Source organism: Crotalus tigris, unplaced genomic scaffold (genome assembly GCF_016545835.1).
Source record: "Crotalus tigris isolate CLP2741 ecotype Arizona unplaced genomic scaffold, ASM1654583v1 scf7180000024340.7048381, whole genome shotgun sequence".
Lineage (NCBI taxonomy): Eukaryota > Metazoa > Chordata > Lepidosauria > Squamata > Viperidae > Crotalus > Crotalus tigris.
The window spans coordinates 4,786,247-4,808,332 of record NW_024100510.1 but is presented as its reverse complement, the minus strand read 5'-3'; the positions used below and the strand labels follow the sequence as shown (position 1 = coordinate 4,808,332).

At 37.9% G+C, this 22,086-nt stretch overlaps 1 protein-coding gene across 5 annotated transcripts in view; it reads right to left on the bottom strand.

Moving 5' to 3' along the window:
* The window catches only part of CLIC5 (chloride intracellular channel 5), a 97,341-nt gene that overhangs the window by 22,206 nt on the left and 53,049 nt on the right, over window positions 1–22,086 (bottom strand). For all 5 annotated transcript variants that reach the window (XM_039326441.1, XM_039326440.1, XM_039326438.1 and 2 more), the window contains exons 2-4: window positions 9,460–9,569; window positions 7,026–7,151; window positions 5,713–5,819 (exon numbers count right to left, since the gene is read on the bottom strand). In XM_039326441.1, coding sequence (XP_039182375.1) covers window positions 5,713–5,819; window positions 7,026–7,151; window positions 9,460–9,515 — 289 coding nt within the window. In that variant the 5' untranslated portion in view covers window positions 9,516–9,569. The remainder of the gene's footprint in view (window positions 1–5,712; window positions 5,820–7,025; window positions 7,152–9,459; window positions 9,570–22,086) is intronic.

Genomic DNA, 22,086 nt, shown 5'->3' with positions numbered 1-22,086 from the left:
GGGACTTTTTATGACCCAATAGTAGACATAAATCCTTCATTCTGCAATACGTGCAAGAAAGTCACCAATACCAAACTACCTGACAGAGATCCAACAATTAGTTTTTTTTCCAAAAAGCATTTCTCAGTATCTCATTAATATTAGATCCCCCTCAAGTTTAGTTATGCTTCCCCATAGTGCTCTCTCTCTCTCTCTCTCTCTGTGTGTGTGTCTGTGTGTGTGTGTGTGTGTGTGTGTGTGTGGTGTTTTCCTGGAAGGAAGGGAGGAATGAGAAAAATGCTGGCAGTGTATGCCAAGAGTATACACTCTAAGCAATGTCATCCAAAGCATGAAGGTCAACTCAGCTGCCCTGCTAAAGCAAGTAGACACACCTACTGTGTATCAGGCAGCATGATTTATAATTGCTGGAGATAGCAGCAAAAGCAAATGCATCAATTCATCCTGCACAGTAGAGGACAATTGTAAACCATTCCTGTATTTTACCAAATACAGGAGGGACAGTACAAAGTGCTTGACAATATAGAGGGGGATGATGGGTCCCTCAGGTCAGATCACATTTAACATGCTACTAAAGAAAACTAGAGGTCGATTGTAGAACAGATCACAATCTGCTCATGTGTGAATTCCAAGACAAGTAAAGTGGAAGAACAAAGCCAACCAGTTTCCACAATAAGATCTTCAGCATACACCCCTCATTTTTAAAGAGAACATCAGGAAGCATTTTGAAATCCTGAACTTCATAGATAGGGGATTAAATAAATGCATAAGCTTCCCAAAAACAAAGCCATATAGTATCTGCTTCCTGGTGGTCAACGTAACTGCCAAAGACCAAAAAAAAACAGAAGAAAGTAAAAAAGATATCAGAACAACGGTGTGCACTGAGGCCAATCATGAAAACCCACAGCAGAATAGTGGTATGAATTGACAAGAAAGAAGAGAAGCTAATTCAAAGAAGGACAAAACCTCAGGAAGGAACAAAGAATTCCATAGAATCAAGGGAGGACTATAGCAGTTTAGGTGAGTTTGGAGTTTTTGTTTTTTTTAAAAAAAGGTGTCCCAAATTCAACCTCCAATATTTCTGGATTGAGCAGAAATGACTTCCTCTGTAACTTCCTGACAGTGAGGACAATTAAGCAGTGGAACCGCTTGCCTCCAGAAATCGTGGGTGCTCCATCAGTGAAGATTTTTAAGAAGAGGCTACACAGTCACTTGTCTGAGATGGTATAGGTTCTCCTGCTTGAGCAGGGGGCTGAACTAGAAGACCTCCAAGATCCCTTCCAATTCTATTCTATTCTATTCTATTCTATTCTATTCTATTCTATTCTAGTCTAGTCTAGTCTAGTCTAGTCTATTCTAGTCTAGTCTAGTCTTTGAGAGCCAGTTAGTGCCAATGGAATTGAGCTAATGGAGCAGCTTCCAATGCTGCTATTATATCAGCATAGTTATCCTGTGTCCCAATGGGAAAGGAGGAGCTTCTCTCTCTTATCTTTGCACTCCTGCCCAGTTACCTCTTTCCCTTGCCTCACTTCCATCCTCCACCCCTTTTTTTTAACTTGCCTACTGCAAATGCAACAACCACTTCATTGTTCCTATCTCTGTTCTGTTCAGGTTTCTTTCTTGCTTGCCTGCTGGATGAGGTCTGTGTGGGCACTGCTGTTTTTGTATGTCCAAGAGTAGATTGTGTGTGAGAGAGAAAAGTTGGTTGTGCACATGTGGATCAATTAATTTTATAACTGGAATATCTCATTCTGCAGATAATTAAATAGTAATTAATTAAATTTGCTGCCTTTTTGGTATGTAGTTTCTTGCGGTTGCATATAACTCATAGACACATTCTATGTGGGTTGCTTTCTACATACACTTCCTTGGAGTATGAGGATTAGTAATAAATTCATATCTTCCTTTTGGGTAAATGCAATAGGGGCAACATAAGTGAATTTAGATTTATATTAAGTACAGAATGCATCAAAGGTAATAATATAAAAATATTTTCAAAGATAGCAAAGAAACTGAAAACAGACAGCCAAGATTTAAACTTATTTATGATTAATGGCCCAAGATTAAGCCAAAGCTCTTATTTATAATTTATGATGCTATATATTAATTTACCGGAACAGAGGCTATTTTATATATTTAATTTATAATTTACCATTCTAGCTCATAGAAGCTTACATCAATTACCTATTTCATCAATGTTCTCATTCTCTCCCCAGAGGGCATTGTAATTTTTTCCATGTAAGAGCTAAAGAATACTGTAACCATAAACCAAAGAAGAGGAATTTAAGCTGAAAAACAATTCCTTTCTACACATGAGCAGTTTATGATTACTTGCTTTTCTACAGCATAAAACTTTCTTGCATAAATTCTGTTCATTTTTCTACTGTCTACTATAAGTTTGTACGTTCTCAAGTCATAAGCAAGTCAGGCACAAAAGGGAAGTGGATGAACCCACCAAAATCTTTTTCTCTTTATCACTGTGTAAATGTACTTGCTAGAAAATGTGTCAACCTGCCATCTTGTTGTTACCCTCCTATATCTTAAAGCAGTTTGAAATTTAAGAAATTAAATTGAATAATACAATGAAAAATGTATGATCTTATATGAGATCAGATAGTCATTAAAAAAGTAGAGGGGGAACTCTTTATGCAAATCCACAGAGGCAAGGCCTAGATGAAAAGCTAGACAATTGATGGCTTTGGGAACATCCCCAAGCCATCCACTTGATCTTTCTAAGGGAGTAAAAACTCATTTAGAATAGAACCATATACAGAACAGAATTATCCTTGTTTTGATTCTCTAGCTCCCTCTGTTGCTTGCTAAATGGGATCAGTGGGAAGAGGGCTGCCATTTTCGTATGGCTCACCTCACTAGCCTGTCACAGGACATGCACCTGTGACCTTGAATGTTCCACCTTCATAAATCTTCATTTTCTGTGTTCTATTGTGATCAGACACACACCTAACAGAGAATAAAACTCAAAAGTCTTGAGAAATATTTGGGTGGGAAGAGGGAGAAGAGATATCTATGTTTGCGCTCCAGTGATTCAATTTGGAAAAACGTGTATTTTGCAAGGCCTGAAAATCAAATCCATACACTGAAACCTCAAACTCTTTTCCTGAAAATAAAAATGCTTAGATTTTGACCACCTTAATTCATTATGCACACGCTCCTTCTGCAAGGTTGCCAAATCTAAACTCTGGCAAAGTTCCAGTAGTGAATTTCTCCAGGCCCAGTTCTTTTCATCTCAGGCTGTGGTGACAGAAGAAATTGTATTTGGTAGAATTTCCTACCCCATGAAATTCAGAAGAGTACAGCCCTAATTACAGCCTGTTAACCCAACTTCTAGTTATCATAAATGGTTTAGGAAGTTGATAACTATGACATACACTGTGGCTCAAGCACTGCCCTAAGACAGATGCAACTGATTGCCTTTGATTTAGCATGTTGTGTGAATCTCGATCTGGCTAATTGAACAAGTCATACTTCAAACTAATCATGACACAGTCCCATATGTGATTCCAGCAATTGCTTAATTAAAGAAGTAGCATAAGTGGAATCTAAATATTTGTAGACATCTTGTAAATACATCCAAGTCAGCAGCACTAAACTGGAGTAAAATTCATACAACTACATGGGGAAACATGTCCCACACCATTTGGCCAACATCCTCATTTTGTTCTATATAGCAGCAAAGAATTCTTCCATTTATCATATAGCCACAACATTTGTTAGAACAGGAGGAGGAGAAAGTTTTAATCCAATGTCAATTAATGATTTAATGTTTTTTTTTATTTATTTTGAGGCCTTGATTTGAATTCAGGCCAGGCCTGAAGATTCCTCTGGTCAGACAGCTGGAAAGTCCACTGAAAGAAATCATGCAGGTGGTCTTCCAGTTCAGTTTGCAGTGAAAATAACCCAGTGAAATACCTTAATGAATGCAGCCACCCACACTGGGCACCCTTTAAAGTAATTTTAGAAGCAAATTGAAAAACAGCCTCCAATAAATCTAAGAGCTAATTCTCCATGCCAAGATAAGTACAACATTAAGAAGGATTAGTTAACTGGAAAGAGCTTGTTACTATATACCTTCCTCCTTAACAGCAAATAAACAATATTTAAAATATGACTGATAAGTATGAATAAATTGTAGCTGTTCAGTCTATTTATTAGTGTTTTAAAAGGGTACATTGACCTGCTACATCAAGAGAAAGAGAGAGAGAGAGAGAGAGAGAGAGAGAGAGAGAGAGAGAGAGAGAGAGAGAGAGAGAGAGAAAGAGAGAACTCTAGGAGTTGACACTCAAAAAGAAGATTTTAAGAAACTGATTTTGAGTATCCTCCCATATGTATCTCCACATCTCCCTAGAATTCTTTGTTTTTGGATCAGAAATGGAAAAAAAATTATACTTATGGCAACCACAGCACTAGGACTATACAGAGAATGTCAAAGCATAGTCTATGATGGTATGTGGTGAAGATCATGCCTTAGAAAAACCTGTTATTAAAATGATTTGGGTGATGTTGGGGGTAGATGGAATCAAGTTGGCTGTAACTGAACTGGCTTGAAATAATAAATATGCACACTTTATTTAAACACAGCTTGCCACAACTTGAAAAATCTGGAATCAATTCCTTCACTTTCAAAATGCTTAAAAGTTGTGGAACTTTGATATGTGTTTGCTTCTGGGTTTACAGTCCTAGCCAGTCTACTCCAGACCTTTCAGCTAGAATATTTCAAGGCAGCAAACCTAATCAAACAAAAGAGAGAAAAAACCCAAAAATCCAGGAAACTATTACATGAATTGCTGTAGGGCTCAACTGAATGAAAGGAATTTTATCATCCTAACGTGGATTCACCATCACATTCATATTATTACCATTTGAACATGATTATGTTCCTTCTTCCACCATCTAAAAATGGGGATGTTAGACTGAGTTGAGAATTTGGCAACATTCACAATTTCTTTATGAAAAGAGATAGAAAATAATATAAATAAAATATCAAATAATGCAGAACATGAAACTGCAAATTCCTTCAATCTAAGAAAAGGAAGAGGAGGGAGGCGGGCATGGCATCTTTCATTCTCAGCAGCATTCTGCCCCTATCGGGATAGTTTAAGAGCCACCAACATCCGTTCATAATCTGTTTTAAGCAAGGTTTACCCAAAGGTCCGGTTAGCTGAGCAATCAATATTATTCTATTACAACCCTGCAGTTGGCAGTTGGAAGAAAACTCCCTGCAGCTTAGACATATTCAGCAATCAAATCCATATCCAAATTACTATAAGAAAGCAACATGAGAAATTAAAAAAACTAAAAATAGCTCGCAAATGCTCACTATATCTTAGTAATAGTAATAGTAGTAAAGTTGGAAAGGACCTTGGAGGTCATCTAGTCCAACCCCCTGCTCAGGCACAAATGGCAAAAATATTTCTTCTCTTATCTATAAAATACACTATGTATACATGCTCCAACTAAACATGCCCATTTGAGTGGCCGTTTTCATATGTCTAATGAACTGCGAAAAAGTGAGAGAGGAGAAACTGGAGGCAGCATTTACCCTGAGAAGGCTGAGGATTGGGGAGGAAGCAAGGGGGAAAGGATGCATACATTTGACGTGGAGAAGTAAAGAGAATGTTTAATCATCAGAGAAAGACAGTATTCTATAGGTCTGCAGAGGAAGCAGACACAGTGGCTTCTCCTCTCACAACTCACTGTTATTGTCCTGCTGCTTTGTGTTTTTGATAAATGCAGAGAATTTGGAGAATATGTCTATGCCTGCAGTATTGGATTCACGATGCTTGGCTGCAAGCTTAGGATATCTGTAAATAGAAAGAGATTTTTTTAAAAAAAAAATAATAATAATGTTCCTAGGAAAGTAAAAACAAAACTTTAAAAATACATGCACAAAAAGATACACTATTAAAAGACACATTTTGTTCCTGGCAAGTGCTGCTTGAACATGAAGCAATGTTTCTGTGGACCAATTTTTGTTTTAAAACTGCCTCTTATCTCAGCAGGTCAGCCTTACAGGACCCTGCTGAGAATGATTGGTGCCACGGGAAGCCAACTAATTTTAAGTCACACCGCCATGGTTTTATGACAAGGTTAATTGCACCAATGCTTAAAGTCAAAGAAACCAAAGAACTGTAATTTTATATCAGAATAAGCCATATATCTTTGATGATATGGAGGAGTTTGGCAGTACACAGCTTCATTTCATTGTAAATGTAGCCTGTTGCTTAATTCCCTCTAGAGAAAAATCAATCCAAGCTATAATAGTTCTTTTCTGTGTAACAACAGAAAAAAAGTGGAGGAGGGCTCCCAGTATGTGTGCACTTAAAGAGATGTGTGATTAAAGTTCTACATAGAAATAGAATTTGAAAAGTGCATTGTAATTCTTAAAAAGTTTCCTGTGGGCTGAGAATCAGAATCTTAAAAGATTAATCACGTTTTAGTATCTGTTGCCAGCTGCCACCGAAGACTATTGAATAAAATTTACAACTTGTAGTTCCTGAAATCAAATGCAGTTATTCTACAGACCATAAAAGTGTTGGTGAGTGATGTCATGTTATATACTGGGGAAGATGTATCCCACAACTCAGCATGACATAAATACTCATACCTACATATGCTGGGTCTAATACGCTTGAATGACATTCAGCTACTGGAGAAATGAACTAATTATGTACTCTATTTGGACGATGAATCTGAGTTTATTTCCCAATTGGAAATCCAGGAACTATGGTTTAATATGAAATAAGATACTTCAGATGAAGATTCTTAAAAATAGAAGAACTCATAGCTAAGGTTTCTGGCCATCAACTCAAATTCAGATAACTATAACTTCAGAGGATAGAGAAAAGAGATATACACTTAGATTTATAATCTGACTGACCAGCTATGAGAAAGGCAGGCTAATTATAAGCAAAGTTATTAGTATATTTGTCATTTACTTTAATATAGTGCCTGGCAATCTTAAAGTAACTATAGCAAAATATTTCAAAAACAAAGATAATATATATTACTTTGGAGGTGATAGAGTTTCCTCCAAAAATTCCTCAATCTTGTTAACATCAGTCTTGACTTCTCCGTTAAAAGTCAAAAATGGTGGGTGGGTCCCCGGAGCTAAATTATGTAAATCAGCAGGCTTTCTGTGGAAACCAAGAAGAATACATTATTATATGTTTAATCATGTATGCTCTTATATTATTATTATCGATCATCGCACAGTCAGCCAGATGTTCAGACTGGATTTGGCATTTTGTCTACCTATCGAGTCCTTACCCAGGACCTGGGATAGGCAGATGTGGATGTTTGATGGTATTACAGATATCGTCGCAGGATGGAAGCAGTTCCTAATAAGGCCGCCTTTTGCAATTGACTAATAGCGAATTTGTCAATGCCAATGGTGTTCAAGTGGTGCTCCAGTTGTTTTGGGATTGCACCCAAGGAGCCTATTACTATTGGTACTACCCTTGCTTGCTTTTGCCACAGTCTTTCTATTTCTATTTGTAGGTCTTTGTATTTTGTTATCTTCTCCAGTTCTTTCTCTTCTATTCTGCTGTCTCCAGGCACTGCCACGTCCACTATCCAGACTTTTTGTCTTTCTTATCGACAATTGTTAAGTCTGGGGTGTTATGTTGCAGGTGCTTGTCTGTTTGAATTCTGAAGTCCCAGAGCAGTTTAATTTTATCATTTTCTATGACTTTCTCTATTTTATGATCCCACCAGTTTTTGCTTACAGGCAAATGATATTTTTTGCAGATCTTCCAATGCACCATTGTTGCTACTTTGTCATGCCGCTGCTTGTAGTCAGTCTGTGCAATCTTCTTGCAACAGCTTACCAAGTGGTCCACTGTTTCTTCAGCTTCTTTGCATAGGCGGCACTTACTGTCTGTTGCTGTCTTCTCAATTTTGACTTTGTATGCATTTGTCCTTAAGGCTTGGTCTTGTGCAGCCAGAATTAGTCCCTCGGTCTCTTTCTTCAATTTTCCTGCTCTTAGCCATTGCCAGGTTTTATTGTTATCTGCTTTCCCAGCTATTTTTTTCATGTATCGGCCATGTAGTGCTTTTTCTTCCCATGCCTCTATTCTGTTCTTCATTTGGTCTTTCTTGAAGGCCAGTTTGGTCTCTCCAGTAGTTAGTAAGCCTTCCTGATATACTAATTTCAGTGCATCTTCATCATTGTTCTTCAGATATTCTTCCAAAGCCATTTTTTCTTCTTCAACCATCTGATGTACTTGTAGCATTCCACGCCCACCTATTTGCCTTGGTAGATAAAGTCTATCAATGTCACTGCGTGGATGAAGGGCATGATTCATTGTCATTATTTTTCTGGTCTGCCTATCCATTGCTTTTAGTTCTGCTTGAGTCCAGTCCACTATTCCAGCTGTGTACCTAATGACTGGGATTGCCCAGGTGTTGATTGCCTTTATGGTATTTCCTCCATTGAGTTTGGACTTTAAGATCTTCTTCACTCTCTTGATGTATTCACCTCTAATCTTTTTCTTGACTTCAGTGTGCTTGATGTTGTCAGCTTGAAGGATACCCAAGTATTTGTAGTACTCTTCCTCATCCAGACTCTTAATGTTATTTTCGTGGGGCATCTTGATTCCTTCAGTTTTCACTATTTTTCCTTGTTTGATAGTAAGTGTGGCACATTTGTCCAAGCCAAACTCCATTACAATATCTTGGCTATATATACGGACAGTGTTGAGCAGCGATTCTATTTCAGATGATGTTTTTCCATACAGCTTCAGATCATCCATATAAAGGAGGTGGGATAGTCTGGCAGATGTTTTTGATGTTTGATAGCCATGTCCTGAGTTATTCAGTATTGTTGACAGAGGAAACAGTGCAATAACAAATAGTAATGGTGATAATGAATCTCCTTGAAATATTCCTCTCTTGATATTAACCTCTCCCAGCCTCTCACCATTGATCTGCAACTGTGTCTTCCATTGTGCCATCGATCTTTGCACAAATTTTCTGATGTTTCTACTGACTCCTGTTATTTCTAGGCACTTTATTATCCAATCATGTGGCAGAGAGTCAAATGCCTTTTTGTAGTCAATCCATGCCACATTCAGGTTGGTCTTCCTTCTCTTGCAGTTTTCCAAGATCATTTTGTCTATTAGGAGTTGATCTTTTGTTCCTCTGCTGTTGGGGCGGTTTCCTTTCTGCTATTATTATTATTATTATTATTATTATTATTATTATTATTATTATTATTATTATTTTCATATTATTCCTCTTTTGTAATGATTCAGTTCTTTGTCTCTTTCTGAATAGCATATCTTAATAAGTCCCACATAATTAAAAAGGATAAGATTTTCTTATTAATATGAGAAAATCAAGATTCCTAATAAAGATGGGAATAAACTAATGTAATATCATTATACAAACATCTTTCCAAGAGAGTCAGAAACTTATAGTATTACTTTAATTGATAACATTTACCTTTTCAGATCAACGGTGGTTACATTGAATACAACCCCTTTGAGCCAAAGTATCATGAAAAGACGCTGTGAGAATGGACAGTTCCCAATACTCTCTCCATCTATGCCAGCCTATAGATAATAGGAAATCAACAGAGAATTAAACAATTAATTACTTTAAGAGAAAACAGCTTGACTTAACGATAAAAGTAAACCCAGGATTCCTTTAAGATAGCTACATGGATTCTTTCGATTAATTTTATTCTGTGCATATAAATCTTTTTTTTTTTCCAAAGAAAACTCCGGCTAGAACAGAGGTATTACCGTATATTCCGGCGTATAGGGTGACTGGGCGTATAAGACGACCCCCAACTTTTGAGAAGATTTTCAGAGTGTAGAAAGTCATCTTATACGCCAGAAAATACAGTACAATATTGAATTTCTGTTTATAGATTAACACAATAGGAGTTCCTTTGCTGCTAGAAAGCTTTGTCCTCTAGTGCTTATTTCTGTAAAAAAAAATAGGGCTGGCCACTAGGGGGCAGATTGGTTTTAAATTCAGAGAACAGCTACCCGTATATTCCTGCGTATAAGACGACCCCTGACTTTTGAGAAGATTTTCAGAGTTTAGAAAGTCGTCTTATACACCGGAAAATACGGTACATATCATTGCCAGCCAATGTATTATAAACTGGCAGTGAGCATTCTCAAGACTTGGAGAGGATGGAGCAGATGTTGTAAACAGCTATTAAGTAGATATAACATTAGGCTTCAAGTCAAGTTCAGGCAAGGAAAAAGAACGAAGGGAAATTAGGCTTTTTAGGAAAAAAGAGAAAGAGAGCATTCACTTAAAAAATTCCTATACAAAGTCCAAGATGTTAGGTATTTCTGTTGTAATTGTTGCTGCTTCCAAGCTGGCCCATTGTTGTCTGCTCACAGGTCTCTTTTTCATTTTGGGCATATGGAGACCCTGGGAGTGACAAATAAAAAACACTCTATAAAAAACAGGAAAAGAACTTCTTTGTCATTTGTCTCGCCTTCTCTCATCAGTAAATAATTTATTGATTTGCCTAATGTCAACTAAATGAAAATCCTTTGACAGCTGGTGTCTGATTTCTGCCGAGAATGTAAAAGGAAGCTTTTGGAATCTGACCAAATAAGAGTGACGAGGGAAAGAACTGTAAACAAAAGAGTAACTGAGCCCATGGACAGTAGATAGAAGGCTTAGAAATCCCATCAGCTGTTCAAAGTGGTCTCCAAATGTCAGGTGGGGTGAGGAGAGAAAATATTTGAATGAGTGAGTAAGTAAGTCTACTGCAGGCAAAAGCAATATTGTAGAGATAGACTGAAGTATGGATATTTTGAAAAGTTGGAGAAAAGAGTTCCTTAAAAGATCACAGAAAACATTCCTTTCCTCCAGGAAAAAGAAGCAATGTGCCATGTCTGGATGTTTGAATGATGGTACAAAGGAAAAGGCTCCTAAAAGGGAAAGCATCAGAAAAAGACAGAAACATTAGTTGATTCACTGGGACAAATAAATTATTGTATATGGAATCTTATTGTGGCAGGTAAAACTTGTTAGGAAGACCTTCCTATTTCTACTTAAACTTCTGTGTCCTCACTCCTGCCCAACTCAAGCTCTCTTGTGATCTGAGAACATGCATTTCTTTCTGCCCTTCGGATCTGTGATGCTGTTAAGAACCTGCTCCTCCTTTTCACTGGTTTGCTAGTTTATTTTTGGTTAGAGCTTTTGGCTACCACTCCTTTCCCCTCGCATTGTATTCTTCCTCTTTTCTTCATATATCACCAATCTGCTTTTGCTTCTCTCCCTAATTCACTAATCTGGCATACCCTTTGACTTGTAAATATGCTCTATCATGCTCTATGGAAGCTTGCTAATTGAATATTCATTCCCTTGTCCGGTTCTGAACTGGCTAGCCCTGTTGTAAGGACCCACTTCAACCCACATCTTAAGAAAGCAGAACTCTTGGAAACAATCTCTTCCAACAGGAACTTTTATGAAGAGTAGTTGATAGCAGGCATAATAGACAGGATCTGAGGGATTCCTTTATAGATCGATGTTTTAAAATATCCCTAAGCAAACCCCATCCCACAGTTCTTCTGGGTGGTTCAGACCGGCAAATCCCCAGGTGTTAAATCCAGGAAAGATAACATCAGTCTGGCTCCATTCTGCATGATCATTCAACAGCTCTTCACACCTTGTTTTGATGACAGAGAAATAAACCAGATCCCAGAGGTTTGTATCTCTTCACCCCCTTTTCCTAGCTGCCCGGTAGGGAGGAGAAATTCATAGGGAGGCATAGGATAGGAGGCAATTTGTTACATTGTAACGGTTAGCAGACACAAAGGCGAATAAACAAAAGGTTACTTTGTAGTGAATAGAGGAAGTGAAACCCGCATGCATGTCCCCCCTCCCCCTTGGGAGTATGGCAGGATCCAGGGAAGGGTACAAATTGATTTTAGATCAGAGAAGATAGATAGAAAGAAAATATAACTGGATTCTGACACCTATTTGTTTATTGGTATGATTTTGTACTGATAAATCTAAGTTGGAGGTAGAATTGAATGTTCAAAGCAAAATTATTAGAAGCATCTCTCTTTTATGTATACTTTTTTCCTTTCATAGAAAAATTTGGTTTTGATATTAAATATTAAGAAAATTAGATAGAGGTCAGTTTGATTCACAAAAGCTGCTGAGCATTGGCTCAAGAATTGAAAAAACAACCCTATACATTTAGAGAACATAAAGTGTTTTTTATTCAGTTGGCTCAAACTGTATTTGAAATATTTGATCCTAGGTTTTCCAAGTTATAATTGTTCTTTTCTTATATTATTATAAAACATATCTATATAATCCTTTATGTTATTTGGATATAGTTGCATTTGTACAGAACTGACTAAAGATTAGTAACAATAATGTTTAGATAAAAGATAAAAGGAGAAAAATATTAAATAATTATTAATTATGATTTAAAATATCAATGGTTATGGTAAGACTATTTAGCTTTTTATCAAAAATTGAATGTGACATTTCAAAAAATCCTGCAGATTGTATCAAAATATTTGCTATGCAGTAAAGGCTTTTGTCTTCAGATGATTACTTAGTATTAATGTCTCCACTCTATTGTTACTTAATATTATATTCTAATTAAATATTAGAAATCTGAACAGATAATTAAACGTGATTTCACATGTTTGATTACACAAAATCAACTAGCTGCTATCACTGTCACAACTCTTTCAAAGTTTCTGCTCCTAAGAGTCCAGCTAGGAACACTCCTTCAGACTCAAGGACACATTGCACAGCTTTAGTTATGTTCCGAAATACTGGCTAAAAGTATTTTTGTGGGGTGAATAGAGATTCTGTGGTGGAATATAATCTTGCTTTCGAGAAGGGAGAGGCTGCTTTCCAGAGACAAAGAGTCAGCGAAGCTTGGAAAGCAGGAAGAGAGTTAAAACGGATCAACTCTAGACGTTCCAAGGGTATATCTGCAGTTATGCAAATAGTTGCTTTAATATGACAAGATTCTGTCTGCAGTTGAAGAACAATAAAGGAAACCACTCATAAGTGATACTGGAGGTTTTAAAGACGAGATTGGACAACCATTTGTCTGAAATAGTATAGGGTTTCCTGCTTGAGTAGGATGTTGGACTAGAAGATCTTCCAACTCTATTATTCTGTTATTCAGGTGTGGTTCTTGGGGCCTGACAGATTCTTAAACCAGGTAATCCTTGTCAACAAGTTTTGATTCCTCATGGAAAAAACATAGATTTGTCTTTTTGTAGATTCCTATCTAATCCTTGAGAATACTGTAGCCTAAGGGTTTTAGAAAAGCAACATGTCCCAGATAGAAATTTGCAGAACAATAACAGCAGAATTTATTACCCCTGTAAATTTGGGTCCCCCCCCCCACTATTCCTACAGGGCACTTATGACATCTCTGCTGTTCTCACCATAGACATTTACTTTCATCAGGCTTCATCAAGATTCTGGAAGGGGAATAAAGTAACCTTTCCTTTGAAGACCTAACTGTCCCGGTACTTGAATCTGTGTGCTTAAATCAGTGTTACCTATTTGCTGAGCTGCCCATACAGGGCCCCCAGAATTAATACCACCCCTTCGAACTGCTCTAGTTATTCTATGAAAGTAATACTCTGATTTCCTATTACCTGATAAATTCTTTGGAAATTCAAAACAGATTCAAAATATAAAGAAACTCTAAGTATACATAAAATCTGACAGACTGCCTTCTATGTTAAAAAGCAATTAATTACCCGTTTTACCTTTTAGGCCTTTTTACTTTATTGTACGGTTTGCTGCTGGATGTTTTAAACAAAATGTTGACCTGCAACCATAAATAAATTTAAATTGAAGTGAATTATATGGCTGGATGCTACTGATCAACAGACTACATTCTTCTGTTTCCTTGCTCCCAACTTGATATTTTCTTTCTACGGAGAATTGAGGGACAGTTCAGAAATATATTGAGTGGACAGGAACCAAAACAGCACTCTTTGAAGCGCTGAAATGATTCCAAATCTTTGATAAAAGACATATTGGAAGAGGTTGGAATAACTTTGATGTGTCCGTTTTGGTTACTAACTGAAGATTCAGCCAAAGCAAATGCTTACTGCATGTAAGAGTGACTGTGTGTCAACGATCAAACGTTTTTTGATATTGGCAGCCATGGGCTCATGCCAAGGTCAAAGCACACCAATATAGCCAATGCTCTGTCAGCTACAGACCGAAGGGATGGAAATACTCTCCTAAAATATAGCTCCCTTTGCAGGAAAACAGAAATTAATTTAGAGCAGATCTCATGCTATCCATATTTCTGCCCTAATTTGGGGATGTGGTGGGAGACTGTAAGAGGATTGGATCCAAAGCTCCTTACCACCCTATCCAGGACTCTACATTTCCTTTCATAACTTTCCAAGATTGGAATTTTCCAACCTCATAAAGCACCAGGGAAGAAATCTCTAACCTTGTAGAGAGATGAGGGCTCTCCATTGCCTTGGTCTCAAAGGCCACATAATGGCAGTCTAGATAGCATTACCTGTTAATTATCAAGCACTGAATGTATCAAAAGATCACCCTTTTAATTGACATTTTTCAATATACATGTTGTTTAGTTGCATACACCTACAGATACATTCCTAAAGTTGTTAGAAAAGAGCATTAAAGAGTTTGTAAGGCAGAGGGAAAGCTGCACCCTTCCCAAACATCTATTTGAGGAATACAGGTAGTCCTTGACTTACGACCATAATTGGGCCCAAAATTTCTGCTGCTAAGTGAGGCAGTTGTTAAGTGAGTTTTGCCCTATTTTATGACCTTTCTTGCCACAATTGTTAGGTGAATCATTGGAGTTGTTAAGTTAGTAACACTGTTGTTAAATGAATCTGGCTTCCACATTAAGTTTGGTCACAACAGAAGGTCACAACTGGTAATCGCATGACTGGGACATTGCAACATCATAAATACATGCCAGTTGCCAAGCATCTGAATTTTGATAACTTGACCATAGGGATGCTGCAATGGTCATAAGTGTGAAAAATGGTCATAATTCATTTTTTTCAGTGCCATTGTAACTTTGAATGCTCACTAAATGAACTGTTGTAATACCAACCTTGAATACATTGTCCCCACCCCCCAAATTGTTTCTTAAATGGTGCAGAATAGAGGAAGAGTCACCTGGGATCACACTTTCCCTCTTTGTTCTGCTATTAGAATGACCAAAAGCTGCTCCTTTTGGCACTGTCTCCTAATTACTCACAGTACTATTTCTGAAAAGTGTTATATGCTTTGATAATGTTAATTCATGCTAATGGTCATTTCTGTCTCTCCATATTTTTAATTACCCTTTTGCCCTTTTGCCAGTTAACTCCTTTTTATCTTTGCAGATGTTTCATAAAGAAACATGAACTTATAATTTTGCTAGTTGAACTGATTACGTGCTCTGATCTGGAGGTAGGGCTTGATTAGAGTAGATGGGTGCAGATTAAACTGGAAACTACCCATATCACTGAGCAAGAATCTAAAAAGAAATTAACATAGCCCCAAACAGCCTTTTTCTGGGATTAAGGCTTCTTCTCATCTCACTACTTATATAAACCAATGAAGTTAGAAATCTTTTTCCTCTATTTTACACCTTTTATTTGTGCTCCCAGTAATGTTGTCTGCACCAATTTGAAAATTAATCTTAAAGATGTAGCTCTAAAAATAAAGGATTATTTCTTCTTATTATTTTTTTTTTCTGAAAAGGCCTTTGGGTGAAATGAATCTCTTTCATTCACAGGAGCAATACTATATCATTCCCATTTGAATGGATGAACATGAATGCTAAATTCTTGCAAAAAAAAAAAAAAAATGCAACACATTTGACGAGTGGGAAATCTTCCAGAATTTTGCTTGCAGTTTACTGTGGAAAACTGATGGTTGCTGCTTGATTTTAAGAATTGGGGTTATTATTTATTGCATTTTAGTTCTTTGGTTAAACAAAGAACTAAATTACCTGATTACCTGCCTGGGTTGGGAACTGAGACATTGTCCTTAAGTGTTCTTTGCCATACTTGAAGAGTCAGTTCCAGAAGGTGGCAGTAGGAGACCAGTGCTGAACCTCGTGGCATCTCTCCTAGGGATTCTGCCAGTTCAGCCTTCTCTTCTCCAAAGATTCAAGATAAAGTGTCTAGAAATTCATATTGCAGATAGCCATGCTGGGGGTGAGGGTGGGTATCAAATCAGGACAGATGCACACAGCTAAGCTGTTATATTGTGTTGAAAATTCATAATTAATAATAGATCAGAATGAGGGCTACCATAATTAAACTCAAAGTAAAATGGAAATTCTGTGGCTAGGCACAAGCAGGTTTGGGGTAGGATTGTATCCCTAAAAATTCTGTATTACTTTTTTAAAAAAATTATATATTTTATTTAAATCATTCTATTAAATGCTTTAAAATAATCAACAGCGTTAAATTAAGATAGGGTAAGGATTAACTTCTTAAGAAGGGAGCAACAATTGTTATAATTGGGATTATTGCAACAGGAATAAATTAACTACCTTTCTTTTTTTGCTAAGCTAAAAATAATCAATATAATGTTTTGTATACTGAAAAATCTCCGATAGCAGAACTGAGTCCTACCAGGAAACAATCTCCTGTCTCTTTCCAAGACTGGATTATACCGTGTTATAAATAATGGAAAAATAGAGAAGGTTTGTACAGTTTAAAAAAACAATTATGATACTAATCAAGGAAAACAATGTAAAATAAAAGAGATGGAAGAAAATGACACTGGAAATTTGCAATGATTGATTGAATCAGGCTTTCAAGATGCATGCAAATTAAAAGCAGAAATACAGAGAAATAATTTAGGACAAAAAAAACAACAAAAACCCAGCACCAGAACCTGTAGGAAATCATCACTTGTTCTCAATCGTTAATGGACCATCTCCCACTCCTTACTAATACACAACTGCTGAAATTTCCTGCTGAGACACTGAGTTGAAATTCATACTAGAGTAGTTTTCTTCTTCTAGAAAGCATAAGTAAAGTTTTCATTTTAAAAAAATACTGATACATCCTTTTATTATGTGCAGTTCAGGCTGATCACAGTACAGTCAAAACAGTGTCCCAAAGGTACTTTTTCAGGAGGCAACTGGACTTTCTTGGGGGTTTTTTTGAACGAGTAACCGAGCATCTGTTCTGTGCTCATTTGTCTGTCCACATATGAGTCACAGATATGGTGCTGACAAATTGAAAAATTATCAACATCACTAATTTTCACTGCAGGTATATTCTTCAATTCTATATTTTCAAAGAGGGGGAGGAGGCAGGCTTGCAACTCTAGCTGCTCTTTCTCTTTCTGCCTCAAATGAATGCTTTCGTGCATTTGCTTGCCTGGTTTGTTCTCTCAGCAATTTCTCCTCCTGACTTTTCTGTTTTTTTCAGTGCTTCCTTATACCTCTTCTTTGCTGTTTCTTTCCTTTCTTCTGCTTGCTTTGCCAGTGCCTCCAAATCAGGCTCCTTTGCCTCTTTATGCCCTTCTCCCACTGCTCTTAAACTTGACAGGTATAGATTTTCCAGAGCTTTAATCTTCTCGTCCTGTGTTTTCTGATCTCCTGCCTCAAGTTTGTCGGCCAACTGCTTCAGGTGTTCATCTCTTTGCTGTTTAACATCTTGCCTTATCTGCAAAGCTATATTCCGCTCCTGTTCCCTGATCTGTTGCAGCCTTAATTTTCTTCTTCTTTCATGTTTGAAACTGTCTTAAGAGATGTCCCTGACAGTGAAGAAAAGTGTGGGGTTTGCACTGAATAGTAATTGTAACCAACAATGAGAAGAAAAGTGGCATGAAGACTTAGACTTAGTCCTAACAAAGAAGCTCAGCTGTTGAAAGAAGAACACGAAAATCCAATTGCCTCCTGAAAAACACACCTTTGGGACAACCATGACCTGGATGACTGAGAATCTTCATAGACCAGCGGTTCTCAACCTGTGAGTCGCAACCCTTTTGGGGGTCGAACAACCCTTTCCTAGGGGTCGCCTAAGACCATCGGAAAACACATATTTCTGATGGTCTTAGGAACCGAGACACCACTCCGCATCCGGCTCCGCATGGCCTCCTCCGCCATTTGCAGAGAGAGAGACAGAGAGGCACTTTCGCTTCCCTTCTCTCTCTCTCTCAGGCGGACTTACCTCCTGCAGGGCTCCTGATTGGCCCTGCACCTGAGTGCCCTACCCCCTGGGAGAAGCACGGCCAGGGCCTCATGGCCTTGAAGCTGCCCGGGGAAGCCCTGAGATCCCTGCTGGGAGTGGCCCGCCGGAGGCTCCGCTGAGCGGGCCAGTCTTCCCGCAAGCCATGGCCCAAGGGAGATCAGCCCCTGTGATCCCCAGCCAGCTGGACCATTGGACCCGCTGGTGAGGAAGACGCACCGGAGTCCAGGCTGCTGGGAAGGAAGAAGGAGATTCAGCAAAGGTAGGAGAGAAGAGCCACTTCCTGGGGCCCAGCGCTGGCGGTGGCTTCCTTGCCATCCTCTTGCTCCTCCTCTCCTTCCTCCTACTGCCCCCAAGGCAGCTCGGGCAGGTGCCGGGGCAAGAGGGGTGCCTGGGGGGGAGCAGCCGGGCTGGAGGAGGGGCTGGCAGGCGGCGCGGCACCAGCCCCTACCACGGCTCCATCGGATGGGCGGAGGGTGAGGCCGGGCAGCGTGGAGTCCTGGCTAGAGCAGCGGCAGCAGTTTTCTCACCCTTCTCCTCTCCTTCTCCCTCCTGCTGCCCCCAAAGAGGCTTGGGCGGGCACCGGGAGGAAGAGGGGTGCCTGGGGGGGAGCAGCCGGGCTGGCGGAGGGGATATCGGGCCGTCTGGCTCCAATCCCCACCGCAGCCTGCCAGAAAGAGAGAGAAAGAGAGAGAGAAAGAGAGAAACAGGGGGAGAGGAAAGAGGAAAGAGGGAAAGAGAGGAAAGAGGGAGAGAGAGAAGAGAGGAAAGAGAGAGAAAGAGAAGATAGAGAGAGGAAAGAGGAAAGAGAGAAAGAGGAAAGAGAGAAAGAGAAAGGGAGGAAATAGAGAAAGAGAGAGGAAAAAGAGAGAAAAAGAGAGAGGGGGAAAGAGAGAGAGGAAAGAGAGAAACAGGGGGAGAGGAAAGAGAAAAAGAGGAAAGAGGGAAAGAGGAAGAGAGCGAAGAGAGAGAAAAGAGAAAGAAAAGAAAGAGAGGAAAGAGAAAGAGGAAAGAGAGAAAGAGAGAGGAAACAGAAAGAGGAAACAGAAAGAGAGAGAGGAAAGAAAAACAGGAAAAGAGAGAGGAAAGAGAGAAAGAGAAAGAGGGAGGAAAGAGAGAGAAAGAGAAAGAGGAAAGAGAGAGAAGAGAGAGAGGAAAGAGAGAGGAAAGAAGGAGAAAGAGAGAGAGGAAAGAGAGAAAGAGGGAAAGGAATGGCGCTTCTCCAGTCAGGCTGGGCAGAGCCAGCAGAGCGGCCTTCCTGCCCCCCTCCCCGGCCAACTGGATGGGGGGGGTTGGGGGGTCACCACAACATGAGGAACTGTATTAAAGGGTCGCGGCATTAGGAAGGTTGAGAACCACTGCCAGTGGAGCATGTTTTGACATTTAATGAACAATGGTAGACTGTTATAAAAGCAGGATACTTCATGTCCAACCAGGCGAGACTTCCTAAAGCTTTTTTTGATTTAAAGGATGATTTGGAACTCAGAGATATTTGGAGAGAACGTAATCCTCAGGAAAAAGATTTTACCTTTTTTTTCAGACAGGCATCAATCTTATTCTAGAATTGATTTTTTCTAGTTACTAACGACTTTTCTTTCAGAGTGAAGAATACTAAGATATTTCCTAGATTTTTTCAGATCATAGTCCTGTATGGTTGGAAATTTCTTTGGATAAAGGGTCTAGAAGGTCTTGGAGGTTAAATGAGAATTTATTTAGATATGAAGAGAATATACAGAAATGTAGAGGTTATTTAAAAGAATTTTTCTCTTGGAATATGAATAAGGGCACCTCAATGCCAATGGTTTGGTATTCCAGTAAAGCATACATGCGAGGGATTTTGATCTCTATGAACAATGCTCATAGACGTAAACAAACCGAGAAGCGTAAAGAGTTGGAAGATGAGATTAAATGTAAGGAAAAGATTTTATTATCAAATCCAATGGATAATAATTTGAAAGCTTCTATAACTCTACTTAAGGAACAATTTAATATGTTAATAGCGGATCAGATGGCAATTAATTTGAGGTATATGAAGTAATAATACATTTTGTAATGCAAATAAACCTGGTAGATGGTTGGCTTATCAATTACATAAGAAGCAGAAATCAAGGATTATAAACAAAATAAGTTATAAAGGTAAAGAAGTGTATCAACAAAATTTGATTAAAAAGGCTTTTTTAGATTTTTATTCTAAGTTATATACTAGTGAAGTTATACAAATTTCAGAAATAGAAAACTATCTACAACAAGCCAATTTTCCTAGACTTACGACTGATCAGCGTGATGGGATTAATGCTTCAATTACTGCTGAAGAGATTACCTCTGCAATTAAACAATTAAAGGTTGGTAAAACGCCAGGCACTGATGGATTAACTGCAATTTATTACAAGATGCTATCTGAAGAAATGATAGAACCATTGAAGGAACTTTTTAATGACATTTTGCTGGGAGCAGAGTTACCTCCATCTTGGAAAAGGGCCTTCATATCATTGATTCCAAAGGATGACCAGGACTTGTCCCAACCTAGAAATTATAGGCCTATATCTTTGTTAAATACGGACTATAAGATTTTTGCAAAGATATTGGCAAATAGATTAATGCAGGTTTTGAAACAACTGATTCATACTGATCAATCGGGATTTATAACGGGAAGATATATGAAAAATAATGTAAGACAATTGGTTAATATAATAGAATATTTGGATAAGAATAATCAAATTCCTGCTGCCTTAATATTTATAGATGCGGAGAAAGCGTTTGATCAATTAGATTGGAAATTTTTATTGAAAGTGGTAGAGGAAACGAATTTTGGAGATAAATTTTTGTGTGCTCTTAAGGCTGTGTTTTGAAAAAGGATGCAAATGTAGAAGAGTGGCAGAAGGGTATCAATAAATTTATATGGGGTGGCAAGAAATCAAGGGTTAAGTTTAAGATTTTACAAGATGCTAGAGAAAGGGGTGGACTTAAAGCACCTAATCTGAAATTATATTATGATGCGGCCACCTTAACTTTAGTAAGTGATTGGCTTAATTTAACAAATAAAAATATTTTGGTTCTTGAAGGCTGGGATTTATTATTTGGTTAGCATGCATATTTAGTTTTTGATAAGAAAGTAGATTGGGTGTTTAAGTTACATATTTTAAGAAATGCCATACTTTGAGTCTGGAAGAAGTATTATTACAAATTAAACTATAAAATATCCATTTGGGGGATTCCTGGACAGGCAATTCAAGGGGTTTCTAAGGGGGTGAATTTTGATAATATTTCGTACAAAGAGTTGCTCATCTGGTCAGGTACAGAATGGCAATTAAAGTCTTTTGATTTGTTAAGGCAAGAAAATATTTTACAATCATGGTTTCAATATTTACAAATAATGGAGAGATGGAGGGTAGATAAGAAGGTGGGAATTACTTTAACAGATGAAAATTTGGTAATTCAGATTAAAGATCAGAAATTTGCTCATATCAAAAGAATTTATAATGAGTTAATAAAATTGGATTCGGAAACAGAGTTAGTAAAAGATTGTATGATCAAATGGGCTCAGAATATACAGGAACCGATCTTAATGGATTCCTGGGAGATAATTTGGGTTAGAAATGTTAAATTTACTCAAGCACAAAATTTGAGGGAAAATTTTTATAAAATGTTTTATAGATGGCATTTGGATCCTAAAAAGTTATCTTGTATGTATCCGAATTTGCAACCCAATGTTGGAGATGTGGTTCCTTGGATGCAACTTATTTTCATGTTTGGTGGACTTGCAAAAATATTAAAGCTTTTTGGATTATGATTTGGTGGAACATTCAAAAGGTTTTTAAAAGGAAAATTAAATTTACTCCCCAATTATTTCTTTTGGGTATTTTTGTGGATTTTAATGTTAAAGAAACTATTTTAATGCTGAATTTAATAACAGCAG